The sequence below is a fragment of the Drosophila serrata genome, unplaced genomic scaffold, assembly GCF_035046125.1.
Source record: "Drosophila serrata isolate PLE 108 unplaced genomic scaffold, ASM3504612v1 contig_302, whole genome shotgun sequence".
Taxonomy (NCBI): domain Eukaryota; kingdom Metazoa; phylum Arthropoda; class Insecta; order Diptera; family Drosophilidae; genus Drosophila; species Drosophila serrata.
In genome coordinates this window covers 953,121-970,067 of record NW_028257200.1, presented here as the reverse complement: position 1 = coordinate 970,067, position 16,947 = coordinate 953,121, and the positions used below count along the sequence as shown (strand labels likewise).

The window sequence follows — 16,947 nt, the reverse complement described above, 5'->3', positions numbered from 1 at the left end:
TGGTTTTATATGCTATTTAATAGTGTTAAATGGGTAAATATATAGATTAACTTGGTTCAAACTTTGACTACGCAGCTCAGGAAACTAGGCTGCCACACCACTCTCGCCTTTCAAGAGTCCTGTTGACCCCAATCCCAGCCTCAGTCCACCCACCGATTGGGATTTATGTAGAGTTCGGAGATGGTGCCTCTCAGAGAGTTGATTCCTTGACTGCTGGGCACTGGCTTGGGTCGCTGATCCACATGGCTCATCCATCGCTGGAAGGCTTGATCCGCCTGCTGTTGACGCTTTAGGTTTTCCTGCTGTCTCCGTTGCTCGGCATTCCGCAGCTGCAGACGCCTCTTCTCCGCCAGCCTCAGTTTTTCCCGCTCCCATTGCAGCAGGCGGGAATCTGTGATTGCTGGATTGGATTTACTCTCTGGGATTCGAGCAGACTTTGGTTGCTTGTGTTGCTGTGCTGCAAGGGATTGCTGTGTCTTCTGGCGGCACCACTGCTCGTACCGCTCCTGGGACAACCGCTGACGCAGCTCCGCTCGCTGCAGTTGCTCCTCCTTGGACTTTTGCTCCGCCTGGCGACGATATTTGGCCTGCTGTTGCTTGGCCGACAGCCAGTTCTCGTAGGCCTCATCGGCTGGCCTTTCCAGTCGCTGAGGATGAAGGCGACGGGTATAGGTCATCGGAGCCGAGCCCCGATGGGAACCCAGGTGTAGTGAAGGTACACTGAAATTGCGAGTCTCCTCCTGGGAGCTCTCACCCCGGGACATGGCCTCCTCCCAGCTGCACATGGAGGTGGTTGAGCTCTTCTCCTGGTCCTCGGATTCGCGAGAGTTGCTTGATCTGTTGCTTGAGGTATTGTTGCTGCCACTGCTACTCCTAGGACTTCCTAGATGCAGGCAAATTGTTTCGGTTTCAAGCTCTTGATCGTCTGCATATTCCTCGTTTTCGGCCAACAGTGTCCTTTGGGATTCGAGTAAACAGCGGCGCAAAATGGAGCTCTCCGTCTCGTCCAATGAATGCATTTCGCTGGACGACTCGGAGCTGGCCACATAGCGCACCGTGCTGGGACTGCCCATAGCCTGCAGCAGGCTCTTCTGGTCAAAGGTCTTGATGTAGGTCCTGGAACCCTCGATTGTCTCGATATCATCCTGTTGCGATTGGTTCTTGGACCCACCGCTGCAGAAAAGCTCACGACTGATCATGGTTCCTTCGCAGTCAATGTGACCCAGAAATGCCATTTTTAAGAGCTGCTCTTTTCTAAAGGATGCTTCTGTTTAGACATCTTCCTATCTTTTAGGGTTAAGTTTGTGCTTACCTCTGTTTATACCCAATTAGAACTTCAATACGTCGTCTAACGCAGACGATATATGGAACACTATTTAGTCGTTTAATCAACACAAATCTCTAGTTTATGGGAAGTGTTTCGGCTTGTATGTGTTATTAGCAAATAATGAACATAGTTTTGTAATTTTGACATTAGGAACAAATAAGGTCACGATCAAGTTATTGGAATATGGTGTTTATTTTCATTTTTCATATTTATATACATTTTCATTTATTATATACTTTAAGTATACAAAAAATGTTTAAGAATATCCCATGTTTAATTCTTTGAAAATAAATAAATAAGTTTTTACGTATACGTAATATTTCTAGGTCGGCCTCCTCATATGTACTTGAAATTGTATTTAAATATCTTAGTTATATCGTTTATATTTTCTTAAAATAAAATAATAGGATAACAGAGATAACAAGACATCAGAGTAACTTAAAATAAAATATTAGTAATATTAACTTATAGTACATATTTTCTTGTATATTTAGTGGAAAGCTAACCATAAATACTGGTTAGCTTTTAAATTACACACCACACATATTTCTCTCTTAAGCTACAAAAGCTACCAATGTCGTTCTAGATTATTTAATAGGCATGTCCTTCTAATTTTACCAAAAAGAACCTTGCAAATCAATGTAATAAAGAGACTTTGGCCGGAATAAATTCGGCAAGCGTACGTTTTGCGCTGAATACCATTTTAGATTTCATTTTCTATTAATATACAATTTAGCTTAGTTTTTTTTCCCCTCCCCTCTCTTAGCCATTATATGTCTGAGCCGCACCCACCAACCTACCTACCTCTTGCCCGTCGATTGGGCCTCGCACAATTTGATTGCCGTTGCCGTTGAGGTTGCCCCTGCAGTTGCAGTTGAAGTTGCACGGCCGGTTGTTGCTTTTACATTCTAATCGAAATTTTTTATTGTTCACAGTCACGAAATGTGTGCGACGCTGCAACGATGACGACGACAACGCGGCGTCGTCTGCGGTGGTGCAGCGGTTCATCAGTAGGGCGGTGAACGGGTTTTTGGGGGGTTCCCCGGTATCGGGGGTACAGGTAATGTCAGTTATTTGACAGGCCCGACAGTCGAGTGCGATGGCGGTGTAGACATGCAAGCGGCCATACTGCCATTCAGCCGATCCGCCATATAGCCAAAAGTCTCGCCACATTGGTTGCAAAAGACAGAGGCGGAAATTCAAAGGGGTTTCAGTTTATAACTAATAAAATTCTATAAAGAACAATGCATATTTAATTAATTTAAGAAACCTACAGTTCAGTAATACGTATATAGTTTAAACTAATTTCTCTCCCTAAAAAAATATCAAGACTTTGCCACTGTCAGAGCTCAGTGTCCTCCTGTCGCAATGTCTAAAAGCTAAGCCAAAAATGTGCCACTTAGCCGAGCGGGGCATAAAAATTGCCACGCTGTGCCGCCACTTTTCCACGTAACCACATGCAAAAACAAAAGGCGGAAAAGCCGGAAAAGCGGCAGCAGCAATAGCAACAGCAAAGCTGAAGTAAAAGCAAAAGCAAAAGCAGGCAGACATCGTTGGCAATGCAACCGACATTATTTTATAATTTACAAACAAGTCGCACGACGTCTGCAACACGATTTACCTTTATCGACAGCAGACGCAATGGAAGTCCTTTTTCCCACCGAGGAGAAAGCCCTCGAAACATGAAATTCCATTAGTTTTAGATGTATTACACAAATTTCCATTGATAGAAATCAAAATTATTGCCCTACGCTAAAAGTCATTTGAACGCATAATTTTGTGAGAAAGCATTATGGATTGAAATGGAGGTAAAAGGTAAATAAATGTTAGTTTTCCAAAAATGAAAAGAAGCACTTATGGGATTAGCCCAAAAAATAATAGTTCTAGGATATCTAAAGAAATAAAACATGTCAAATACTATTAAATTGAAAACTATAAACGAAATGAATAAATTGAAATTTAATTGATTAGTATTTGAGTTTGACACCTTAGCAGAGGTTAAATGCTAAATAAATCACAAACATTACAATCATATCATATACGTCTCTTATTACCAAATTAATGTTTATGATAAATCCTCATCAAAACATGTAAGGGAACATTATATATTTCAGTCAAAGGCTAACCAATTAGAATAATGTATGGATTGTTCATTATCTTCCAACAACAAATCAGTTCTCCTTCATTTTTTCGCAATTAGATAAATCAAAATACCTTAAGCTACGACGTTAAAATCCCGCAAGCGTCTAGGCCAAAGATTGGGCCAATGCCATTAAAGTGGCAAACTTTTGCGGTGCTTGGCTTTCACTTTCAGGCAAGTCCTACAATTAATCCATAGACGGGGCTCCTTCCCCTCTACCAAAAAGCCGAGACAAGAAGTCAGTCAGTATGGTGGTGAGCCCGAAAGACGTCTAGAATATGACTTATTTAAGTCGGAGCCGCGTGTTAATAACTTTGCAAACCTTGCCAGGCATGCAAACTTTTACACATGTGAGTGTCCTTCGCAGGATTGTGCTGCCATGGAGGCAGAGAAGGCTCCTTGCTGCGTGTGGCAGGAATTAAAGTGACAGACAGGGCTACGCAGGCAAAATAACAAAAGGTGGTTAAGTCCTTGTAAGTGTTTAAGTCGACAAGGGGTCGACCGGGGCAAGGACGAGGCCCGATTCGTGTTTATTGCGCTGTGAAATGAACATTTTGCAGGTGATTTAACAGTTATTAGATTTTTCAACCCAAAGTAGCTAGGCAGGTTCTGTTCTGAAGATTTCCTCTGGGAATTCCACACTTCCTTCCCTTTTCTCCTTTTTTTTTTGTTTTTATTATACCGGAAAGAAAGTTTTTATTTGATTGCGACAAATATTCGCATCTCATGTCGGCAGAGCTAAACAAAAACGTCAAAAGACATTTTGTGCAAAACAATTGCCGGGGCCAAAAGTTTTTGTTCTCGGAACTTTTAAACTATGCTTGATTAAATAAAGATTTTTCCATACCATGGAAAAAGTTGGGCTGCCCGGTTAGATTTTCTTGTTGCATAAGTAAATATGCAAAACTGTTATCTAAGAAGTGTTTATACCTCCTTGGCAATTGTTGCTGATTTAACATCTCAAGACTGAGAACTATGAACTACTTGGGTATAACTTTTGAATTTATTTTGTAATGTAATTAGAGTCACCCTTGAAAGATTTACAATTATGAATGGATATAGTATACATTGTATCTTTGTTTTAATATGCTATTTTGATTAGGAAATAACTACACGCAGTTTTTGAAGTTATACAAAAGATACTAAGCTCCTTTAACTCAGTTAGTTTAGTATAAAAGTTCAAAAATATATCGGAAAATACCTTTATAATATATTGACCACAATATTGATTTGAATATTTATCAAAGACATCGTTAAAATACTGATTTGATTTTGTCAAATAGATAAATAGATTTATCAATAGTTTGGTTATACCTAGTTAAGTATTGGAAAATGCAATGCAAATATCTTAGCAACATTTTCTTTCCCATAAAATGGATTATATAAATATATGTTGTCAGGTCTTGAGTATAAATTTTAATTTCCCAAGAAAATAATAAATATGTACAGATTCCACAAATCCGATAAGCTCATCAAATGCCTTCATCAGACTTACCTTCTTTCGCATGAACGCAATTTCTCAGCATGAAGGTCTAATTATAAAAGTTCAAGTACTTGATTGAATTAAAACAAACTGGACAACCAACCATAAATTTGCATTTTGTTGGCCGGATCTAAATAAGTTAACCTCGTTCTCAAGGATAGAGTTGGGCCAGAAGTAAGCGCCAACGGAGCAACTTTGGCATATTTCTTAATTAGCTTTATGAGTTTCCAGCAAAGCACCTGTCGAAATTCCCATGTGTGCGGTCAGCCAGGCGTTTTGGTCCAGGCCTAGTGCAAAAAAAAAAACCAAAGTTTTTGCCTCAGCCCGAGGAAATATTATGGGAAAAATTATATTAAAAGTTTTGCTTTTGCAGAACTTTTTCGCAGCATGTGAGCCAGAGAGTGTGGGACTTGTACTTGGAATTTGGAGGTGGCCAATGGTTGGTTGGTTTCTGGGCCAGCAGCTATCAATGGCAGTGGCAACAATGGCCAATTTGTAGCAAGGTTCTTGAGGCGCATAAATTACACCTTGCCCCCTAATTGGACCATGCCCTTGCATGGAAATGATGACGATGGCGACGTCAAACGAGGGCGACACTCGAAATCAAAATTCACGAGGAGGAAGGAGGTGGGTGGAGGCGTGATGGAAGGTCGCTGGGAAATGTCCGCAGCCTGTCGACGTCGACATTGGGCGCATAAAGCGAAAAGGCAGCAAGGCGTAACATGCGATAAAATTGAGTTGGAGACGTGTCTCAAATCTAAAATTAACAAACTGCCGGAGTCATCGGGCCACGGCTATGAGCTCTGAGTTAGCCGGTTCCCTTCGCCATCACCTCGTCCTGCTAAATGTCCTGCGACGCTGCCCAGCCTGCATGTAAATGACTTTTTAATGATGCCCACAGTCGCTGGCTCCGTTCAAATCCAACGTGCCACTCGTCCTTCGTCCTTTGGACACTCGGTCTCTGTCTCTCGCTCACCTCCACGCTGTGCGTCTCTGTCGAGTGTCATAGTTTGCCTAATTGCTGACATAATTTTCCTGTTTTTTTCTGTCCTGCTGCACTTTAATAGTTTTTTTCCTCGGACTCTGGCTATTGGTTTCATGTAAATGTGGGCCTGATTAGCGCCAGTCATGAATTTCAATTTGCTCTTAATTAATTGTTGATTTAAAATTCACTGCGTGCAAATGGAACTAACCAACCAGGGTAGATCTTCTTTATTTTTTTAATGATTGAATCGACAATTGGGGGATAATTTCTTCCACAGTTTGATCTGGATATGTTAATTCAAAGGATTTGTTTAAAAATTAAGTAATACATTCGATTTTCAGCTATATATAAAGAGGCCAAAGTGGTTAAAATTATATAAGTACAATACAAAATTAAAAATAGAAACGTTGATTCTAAAAATAAGTACTTGGGCATTCCGTTTTAGATAAAAGTCTTACTTTACTTTAAAATATCAATAAATATATTTATATTTATCTAAAAACGTACCCCTCAATGAACCTTTAAGAACTCCCTAACCTTAAATGGATTGAGCTGCCCCCTGAGACCATTTTTGCATAAGAAAGCGCAATCTTTCACAATCGTGTGGCTGTCTAACAAAAAAAAATTGCCAGCCCATAGATAAATCCCCTTGTTCAGTGCAATACAAGAAAAAAGATATATCGCCACATGTTTAGTGGTAAAACAATGAGTTTGCCCGCCTCCAGGCCGCTTGCTGTGCCCATAAATAATGCCATGGCCAAAAGGGGGGAGCCAGGTCCTTTCGACCATTGAGTCCTCGACAAAGGCAGGTGCAAAACTAAAGGAATACTGGAGCTGCCAGGGGTCAGCACAGTTGGTGGTGTCGGGGTTTTGTGCTCAGACAATGGTCCAGATATTTATCAAAGTGATGTCGTGTGATCAATAACTGGGCTGTGCAGAGATGAAGGGGTTTTCTTGCTGCCTCCAACGACTGAGGAGGTGATGATGAGTGATGTTCGAGGCTGCAAACAATTGCCAGTGAAAAACTAAAGATATGAAGGAGTAGAAGAAAAAATAAACGAAGGTTAAAGAACAGGATTCTTATTTATATTGAATTAAAACTTCTCTAGAATATCCTTCCAAGAGAGAAAGATTTATAGTAGATCACTATATCTTGGCTTAAATTCGATTCCTGCAAAAATGTACACTCACATGTCCACGTTTTCCAATCAATGTTTCATCCATGCCCACCTAGTGACTAGATGGGGTGGGTTTCCTGTGGTCCTGCCTAGGCGGTTGCCCATCTGGCCATTACCTTGGTCATGTCATCAGGTCATCAAGCCGAAATGCACACTACAATAATATCAAAGCGAAAGTGCGTAAACAATGCAAACAACCTAGAAGCGACTTGACTCTGAGCTCGGGACTGGATTCTCCACTCACTGGACAAGTTGCCGTGCGATGCCAACAATATAGCCACTTGCAACGACCAGCAGCAGCAGCAGCAACTTGTAGACAAACAACAACCCCAACAACAACAACAACAATATTAACAACAAAAGCAAAAGCAGCAGGAGCAACACAAACTAGTTAGTGCAAACTACATTGATGACGAATAACATGCTTCAATACCTTCCAAATTTAATCCTGCCAATGCTCGATATACAGCACTTACCCCTTTTGCCGACCACCTCCATTTCCCGCTCATTTCCCCGCATGCCGGGCACATATACATACATAAGCAAGAGTAAGCATGGGCTCAAATTACACTGGAAAAAATAGAATTAAATAAGGAATCAACAAGTACTTTAGATACAGGTTAGATACTCATACAAATTGTTGTGATTTATTAATGTTTAGTTACCTTCGAGTCTCGACTATTATGGCAAATCTCATACAGATCCTTTTTTACTAAGACAAATCATTGTTAAATAAATGTATACTATTTTCAAAGCTCAGCATTAGTTAATTAAAGTATTTTATATTCAAAGAAAAGAGTAAAGTCTAAATAACTCTGTGGATAATATTTGTTATAATCTATAAGGATTTGCTTATACTTACCTTCCAGTTTCCATTAGGTACTTTAAATATTGCTCAGTTTTCTAGTACTTTCTTGTGGAAATCCAAATAGTTTATAGGGATACTTTTTAAAAATTGTAAAATATAATAACAGTGCATTTAGCCTTTATGCGAATACCGGCTCATGCGTGTGTGTGTGTATGTGTGAACAGAAAACCAGAGCAACGTTGACCTCATCAAAAGGATTGCTAACGTCTTTTTGGTCTTTTTGTTTGTTCGGACCGTGCGCTGGCCTTTGACTTTGCTGCAAGGGGAGCTCCGAGCTGGCCGAGAGCAGGGAAATTGTGCAAATGAACTTTAGGCCTTTGGCTTTGTTTGTTTGCATTTCGGTTACCCACGCACCCATACCTCATACCGCTGCCTTGCGACTCTGGCTTTCCATCCCAAGCAACTGAAAACATGCTTTATTTTATTTTGGAACAATATAATTTTGTAACTTTACAGACACACACAAACAGTACACACACACATAGCACACACACAACAGTCGGCCGGTGTTGAAAATCTAATGAAAATGGGCAGAGCTCAGCTCTTACCCAATTTCCCATGTTGCCATCATCATCCACTGCCTCGGCTTATTGCCAGCCGGAAAATGTATCTTGTCCAACAACAATTGAAATCTTATTGAGTGTCCTGTCGTCCCCTGTTGTTTTAGTTTCGATTTTTGCTTACCTCTTTTTCTTTTGTATTTTGGCTGCAAATTGTTATTTGCTATCGTTAGTGCCCTCTTGGTCGCCGCCCTTGCCCTTCTTATCGTATTGGTTTACAAAATTGGTTAAACTCTTGTGTTGTCGCAATTGTATAAATTGACTTTTGAATTGCTTAAAGATAATGTTGTACCATTTTATTTGCTAGCTAGCGATTCACAGCAGATTGTTTTCATCGCAGAAAATAAAGGAGAGCGTTCGAGGGGAATGCTTCCTAAAGCAAGAATGCACTTAAATGTTTCAACTCTGATTTTATTCAAATAGAATAATCCTCGCATCAGGGTTATACTATAAATAATTTTCGTACAATTTCAATCCAAGATACATGAGGAAAACGGGACACAAAATATGAGAGTGGCATGCCTCACTACATCTGTGAGTGCTTAGTGGCATCCACCCAAGATCTGGGGTTAATATACATGGGTGAAATGCTGCCACGCAGTGAGTCCATGCCTTGGTTGAGGGGCACCGGCTTGGGCTTCTCATCCACGTTGCTCATCCATCGCTGCCAGGCCAGTTCGGCCAGCTCCTTGCGTCTCTCCTGCTCCTGAGCCTTGGAGACGAGAGCCCGGATCTTCTCCTCGCGCTTCGTCTGATGTTGCTGCTTCTTTTTCAGCCACCACTCCTCCACGACCTGGCGGATTTCGTCCTGTGACGCATTGCGTGATGTCTTATTAGGTAGGGCGGAGGGGATGGAGCCCGGAACTGCTGATGTGGACGAGCCGCTTGCGCTAGCGGGAGTCAGGGTTGAGTTCTTGGCAATCGATTGACTGGCCTTGAAGGCAGCGGCCTGCATATGGTTCTCCATCCGCTGGGCAGCAGCCTGGCGATCCTTAGCCTTCAGCCATTGATCATAGCACATCTCGGCCATCTCCTTACGCTGTTTTGCACGCTCCTGCTCGTAATCCCGCTCCTGCTGCTGCACCTTTTGCTTCTCCAGGCGCTGGCGACGCTTGGCCGAATACCAGTTCTCATAGGCAGCATCCGGTTTGCGGTAATCCTGTGGAAAGATTAATTAGGTATACTTATAGGTAGTAAATGAGGTAGGTATTTGCTCATTTTAAGAGATATATCAAGTATTAAATGGTCTTATAAATACGTTATTAAATGTTATATACTTAATAGATAAAGAGGTGCGAGTAAAGAGATGTCTCCTAAATAAGAATGAATGAAGCAAAGAGTTCCTACCTTCATGGAATCTATATTTCTCATATAGTCCACAGAACTTGGACCGGACTCAAGAATCAATGAGGGCACACCGTGATTCTTCTTGATCTCGCCGTACATGAGGGACCAACAGTCAGGAGATCGAACCCGGTCCGCCTTTACACTGACCTCGTCCTCGACATCGGTATCGTCCTTAACAGAGTTGGTGCTTGTGACATGCTCGGGTAGAGAGACTGGTGACGACGGTGATGAATCATTACTGGGTGACTTGGGTCGCCGGACACGGGTATCCCCCATGAAGATCTCATCGCGCAGGACAATATCTCCGGTTGAGTTAACGTAGCCGCAGAATGCCATTCTTTACGACACGATATTATTTTGCTAAATTGTGTATGCCTGTGGAATTGTTAGGTGACCAGACACACTAGTGAACGAAATAATTTTTTAGTTTTTTTAACTTTTTAACTTTGATTGACAAGACCCCAACTTGTAACTGTGACTGGAAGGTCGGCTTGTACTACAGTTTTGACTGCTTTCTCCTCAATTGCTGGGCTCGTTGTTTCAACCCCGTAGCATATGTTCGTTGTCACTGTACACAGAGTCGCGCAATTAAACCCGCCACAGGACCAATCGCCCTTCCATATGCAGCCGGAAATTTTTAATTACAATGCCCGGGTCGAATACAACGGACAACTGGCGGCATATAAAGAATACACCTGCCTTGGCTATGACGATGACGATGACGATGATGATGATGATGCTCGGTGTAAACCTCAGCTGCCGACACATCAGTAAATGGCGGCGGCTCATTGACATTTCCGCTGATTACTTTATGGCCGTACACATGTACATACATATATATGATGTATGTATGTACGTACTTCATGACGCGCCGCTCCGACGCCTGTCGCAACATGACATGACATTTCGCCAGGACACCCGCAGCCACCCAAGTCCCATGCCCGTGGAGGACTCTGTCCACAGTCTACCTTTTGGCGAAAGGGTATAATTACTATGCCATGATATGTACAGGTAACAGATACAGGTACTGGTATTTCTCTTTGCTATTTTTGAAGCAGTTTGTCAAGTCAATCAAAATGTAATTTAAGTAAGTCGGAAGGATATTCTGTATATGCATGCTTAACGCCAAGGGAATACCAAAACTGTTAAGATATTTGAGTGTAATTATTGCTGCTGGAATTGCCTTCCTGAAGAAGGAAGCTGGAAGTATTTGATATTTTGGTTATGCAAGTATCAAATATTTAGACTAATCAAGAGTTTAGTAGAAGTTGCTTGTAGCTACTGTATATTTAAAAGCTTTTAGAATATGTTTAATAATATTAGAATATGATTCCAATATAAATTGTTTCCTAATACATCCTTAAATCAAAAATAATATTTTTCAGGCTTTGTTTAGTTGTTTTTTTATTTATTTATTAATTTAGTTTTATTTTGACTATTAATACATATTCTCCTTTTAAATTGGAGTTATTCCTTGCAAAATTATTACCACAACTATGTAAGCTCAAGACATAAATTTAAAGCCAAGTTTTTATACAAGAATTAGCTAAAGTATTCTCAAAAAGAAATAACTGAAAATACTACAATTTTATGGTAAAAATAGCTTTTTTAAGTTTTATTCTGATAGAAAGTTGATAAGTAAGTTGATAAGATGAAAGTTGATATGTAGTACGAAGAAAATCTTTAGAATTTAGCATCAAATTCATATTGCCTTTAAAATATGAATAATACTGGTAATATTTTGTTAATTTAAAAGATTGTATTAAATTTGTGCTGTCTAGTTGTATAATGATTATAAAATATATAGTAGATATTAATCATAACATTAATATATATGTAGAATTATTGGGGAAATTATAATACGTATACACATACTTTATGGTCATTGAAAGTAATTTTATTTGTTAAGTAATATAAAAAATATATCATATTTTATTGAGACTGTCTTTGTGTTGAAATTATACAACGTTCTTCAAGTAGCACTCTAAATATTTAGATATTTTTTACCCTAAAACTCTGAATATTTCCATATTTAAAATACAACATCTGTGCTAATTACTCATTGTACAACAATTTAAACAAACAAAAAACCGGCTTCCATATTCGTTGATGACATTTTTTTTTTTGACAATTTTATGTTGCATGTTTTCTTTTCAGAGCATAACTAACGCGCAGCGTTCATAATTTTCGGTGGCCGACATGCACTGACATCAATATCATTTTAAGCGCATGGACACACACACCCAGTGTGTGTGTGTGCGAGTGTGCACATTTAAGCCAACACCAACGCACACACACACACACACACAGTGTGGCAGCGAAACCGAAAATCTCAAAATTTAATGACAGGCTAATTATGCGTGCAAATGGTTTATAAATATTTTATAATGTGTGTGTGACCCTGACTTCGAGGTGGTTGCATTGTGGGGCATATTGGGGAATGCAGTTGCACGGATGGGATACCTGCACACTTTCCCCTCCCCCATTGAAAACCACCCTTTCCCCCTTCCTCAGCCTTTGTGTGTGTGTGCTATTCGGCTTGCGAACTGTTTGTTTGGGCGACTGTGCGTGCTGTTGTGTGTGTTTTGCGCATCGCTGATTGCATTGCGGTTTTACGACTTCATTATTGTTAATTATACGCCACGTTGCCAGCCTCCTCCGCAGCTCCAAAGCTGCATGCCACATTTTCCACGAAAACCATAGCGTACACCGCTCTTCGGGCGACTGTCAAAAAGGTTTGGGCGCGGGAAATTCAAAAATATGACATTGCCAAAAACCGCAAACTTAATTGGGCTTATGGCAGCGGACAGACACTGATCTCACTAATTTCTCCCTGTGGCATGCAGATTATGAGTTGAGTGTGGCAACGAAAATGAATTCGATTAATGATCGAGTGGTAATTCCTATGTTCACGATTTGCGTCCAAGGTAACTGGAAAATATATACTTGAAGTTTGTGAAGGAAATGCTCATAAAGGACAAATCACAGATAATTCTCTCATTTTTTATACCTAAAACATATTTTTAATGTCACAAAAATACTATTCTAAGCAATTGTTGAATTACTGAAAGCATAAGCTTGACTCTGCTGCCTTTTCTTACGAAGGGTTTAAATAACACCTCTTCAACCTTTACATTTATTAATTTAATACAGAATAAAGTTTAAAACTGATTTCGTACACCACTTCAATTATAATTTAGTTATGTTTTAATTCAGGTTAATTATTTGCAGCACAAAGTTTGCTCTAGTGTGGTATTTACATGACCATGCCAATAGGATTTCAATTAGATTACTTTTATTACTATTGTTTTTCTGAATTTGCACGGAGTTGCAATCAATTCGGTTGATTGGAAAAAACTCATTATAATAATTAAGTTTAAATTAAAACCAGTTGGAGTGCAAAACCGAAATGGGTTTCCATTTTGGGTAAATATTTTTGCACTAAAATTCAAAGAATGTTTACCTACAATGTACCAAAGGCTATGCAATGTTCAAGGACAATCCCCTGGTTCGAAGGCTCAAATCCTTGACACATTCCTCCCTCTTTAGACCTCAATCTTTTGCTAGATGTCTCAGTTATCATTAAGTGTCGTAAGCCAAAATGATAATGCATAAATGTTAACAAATTTCACAGCACGGCAGCAAAAGCAGACACATTGGCCCCCTGACCCCGCTCGGCTTTCGGCATTAAATTCATTTCACATGCATGGCATTAGACAGACAATGGAAGGATCCCTCCGCCTCTGGCTGCTAAGATTTGATTTGAAAATTGTAAATGCGGTCACGTATGTTATTATATCAAATATCTTTCATGGTTATGTTTATATGCTTACATTTGTTGCAGCCATCCAGCCTCACTCCTCAGCTTCGCTTTCAACAAATTGACTTTTGTATTCGCAATTTGAAATTGTCGCACATGGAATACATATACATGATAAATACATATATTTGTCTATCGTTTGCCTAGTACAAGAGAGTTGTAAAATTTGAATTTATATTGAATTTTTCATTCTACCCAGGGAATCCCATATAATTAAATCATTTTACGGCATTTGATTTCCTTTAAGGTTAATCATAGCAAGAAAGCTTGTTTGGGTTTTTAGACTTAAATCGATATTTATACCCAGCATGGAGCCAATTAAATTAATTTGTCACTCACCAAATATGGTTTATGGATTTAATCTGTATAAATTGTCTTTTGGAATTATTTTTGCTCTGATTACATACTAATTACATGAGCTTGCCATCTTAGGGAGATGTTGATAGATTTTATAGGAGATTTTTTAAAAAAGGTGGTATAAGTTTTTCTCCTAATTAAAAGTTTTTAGTTTAAATCTAGAAAATATTTATATTTTGAAGTTTAGCTAATAGCTTAAATTAAATTTTATTTAAGAAAAACAAAACACAAAAGTATTCTGAAATCAGAAATGAAATTGAAACACTGTACAAAATAATGACAAAAAAGTGTAACCTAAACTTGAATAAAGTTATCTGTTTTCCCTAATTTTATAATCAATAAACAGTATTAAATATGAATCATACATTTCTTTATTTAAGCAAATTATATTGAATAACCTTCAGAGACCTATTTAAACAAGCTTAAATTCTATAATACAAAAACTTAATGGCAGAAACTAATTATCTGTTTAATAATAGCAGAAAATAACATATTATTTCTTGGACTTTCCAAACCACAATTTTTATTGGAAAACACAGCTCAACAAGTTCAAGTCTGTATAGTTAAAAATCAGTTATTGGTTAAAATTTAAAGTGTGCAAATATTTTTCCTTAACATTTCAAGTGCATGTAAGTTCTCCACTTGCTGGAAAATAGTTTCCACCTCTCAAGTTAGTCCTCCACTTGTGGAAAATAACTTTTCCGACTCGAAACAGGTTATTTTAAAGTCAAATAGGCAGAGTCAAGAACTCACTGCCTCACCTTGGCGAGCCTCTTGAGAATCGAGGCGAATGTGCCTATCATTGCAGCATGTCAATGTTGCTGCTGGCGAAATGTATCTTTCACGCTCAATTTATTTGTAATGATGTCGACAGCAGGGCCTCAGTGGGAAAAGCCAACGTGGCGTGGAAATCTGTGGGTGGGGACTCGGGCTGGCTGCGAAAAAAGGAAATGCGAGCTATGGCACATTAGTGGCGCCACCGAAAATCCCCAATCATAAAGTGAGCGGACTCGTGGCAACTTTTCCTTTTTTTCTTTTCCGCGAACGCATTTTTCATGTCGGAATCATTGGGTCTAGGGCAAATGATGTCCCTGGAGGAGGCGGAGTCGGGATAAAATAGCCGCATGTGTAGCTCTAATGAAATAAACATGTTTATTAGATACAAATGCGAGTCAGCAAGGGTCTTGCTTTTTTTTACGGTTCCCGTTACGAGTCCTATTTTATTCCCTCCTATATTATTTTTTGTCAGAGTTCACGGTGCGTATGATTAATATTAAGTGTAGCTGCCTAGCACCTGTCCGCTTTGTAATTAATTGAATTATTTTTCTCAGGACGTGGCCAGCAGGAGCAGGAGATGCTAAAGGCTAAGAACTAGAGCCGGACAGAGAGTAGTAGTAAGTAGTAGCAGTTCTTCTCGCCGGCATTATAAATTCAAAAGGCATCAGAAATAGCGGAAATGCAATTAAAATGCTCCTGGATCCACGTCTACGTCCCTCCGCCGAAGTGTTGGTCTGTGAGTGTGGCTAAGCACAAATTACCAGGCAGCTACTTAGGAGAAGGAAGCGGAAAAAACTGCACAACTTGTCGGTCGGAATGCTGCAGGCGAAATGAGAGCCCTATTATGCTTAATTAAGCTGCTTTCTCCTCCACTCCCCAGCTGGCAAGAAAGTTGCCACGAATGGCGAGGTGTGGAGGTGTAAAGTGCCACTGGATAAACTCTGGAATAGTGCAGGGGAAACGTGGGTACCAGGAGAAGCTACAAGTGGAACTTGTTAGCAAGATATTGTTTTGATGCTGGCAGAAAGGCTTGTGTAGAGCGAGTTCCTAGTAAGAATTAGTGTCGTAATCATAGTTATTTCTCAGAACTTACAAATATTTCTGTTTGTTTTGATTTATTCACTTTCAGGGTTTATAATTAAGAGGGAATTATTTCCGTACATATAAAGTATATATATTCTTGATCAAATGACTATATCATATAGCTGCCATAGAAGCGATTGTTAAATGCAGAGGGAAATGCTTTTCTACTGACTCTCTGTCTCTCTCCCTCTTAGAGTACTCTAGAGATGCCTGTTACGCTCCATCTCTCTCTGCCATTCTCTAGAGGTAGCTCTTACTCTCTCGCTCTCACTTTCTCTGTTCTCTGCACTCGGGGACTATAAATAGAGGCACACCCGTCCCGCTGGCCTCAGTCTGTACGTGGACCTCGACCTGTTTACATCTATAGTGATAGTGGTGATAGTGATAGTGATTACTCTTCGACCTCATCTATGCAATAAATCTGGATGATCAGGAAGAAGCTTACTTCGTTGATGTGTACCATGAGATGCCTAATTGAGGTCACCAAGAATGCAACTCTACACTGGAAGGAATCAAGCAATGTGGACAAGTGATAGCCGAGTGCCCTCTACTCAGGTGAGTCCTAACCATGAAAATTATATAATTTATATAGATCCCATAAGAGGGATCAGGCCTAGGTCTAGAATGAGCTTTGATGAGTATTGGTTTTCCAATAAATTTCCTTTTTCGAATTACTTAACTTTAATTTAAAGTAATACAGCAATTTGTATTAAGAATATTTACAAATATTTGTATTAAGAATATTACAAATTTTATACCCAAAGTTAGCTGCCTAACTCTATTATAAATTATGTATTTATGAATATTTTATTTCTAGTTTATAGTTTCAAAACTTACCCAAGGCAGTGATCCTCTAAATACATATTTGTGATCAGCATGATTTGTTTATCCTATTAAATCTTTCAGCGAAAACCTTTCCAAATAAAGATCAATGATTTTTTGGCTTAGTTATGATCGATTTCACATGTAAACCTTGTTCCTTAGCTTCTTTTCTTGTTTTTTTTTTTGATAAATTAATTTTG

At 39.4% G+C, this 16,947-nt stretch overlaps 2 protein-coding genes across 2 annotated transcripts; both read right to left on the bottom strand.

Annotated features, from left to right (window-relative positions):
* Window positions 1-1,512, bottom strand: LOC110182728 (uncharacterized). The gene is made up of 2 exons (XM_020950829.2): window positions 1,313-1,512; window positions 1-1,254 (listed from the first exon to the last, which is right to left on the bottom strand). The coding sequence occupies exon 2, from the start codon at window positions 1,233-1,235 to the stop codon at window positions 141-143; it is 1,095 nt and encodes a 364-aa protein (XP_020806488.2). The 5' UTR covers window positions 1,236-1,254; window positions 1,313-1,512; the 3' UTR covers window positions 1-140.
* A 7,419-nt stretch (window positions 1,513-8,931) lies between these two features.
* Window positions 8,932-10,407, bottom strand: LOC110182738 (uncharacterized). Its single transcript, XM_086837237.1, has 2 exons — window positions 9,889-10,407; window positions 8,932-9,700 (listed from the first exon to the last, which is right to left on the bottom strand). The coding sequence occupies exons 1-2, from the start codon at window positions 10,222-10,224 to the stop codon at window positions 9,068-9,070; spliced, it is 969 nt and encodes a 322-aa protein (XP_086693363.1). The 5' UTR covers window positions 10,225-10,407; the 3' UTR covers window positions 8,932-9,067.
* Between the last annotated feature and the right edge of the window lie 6,540 nt (window positions 10,408-16,947).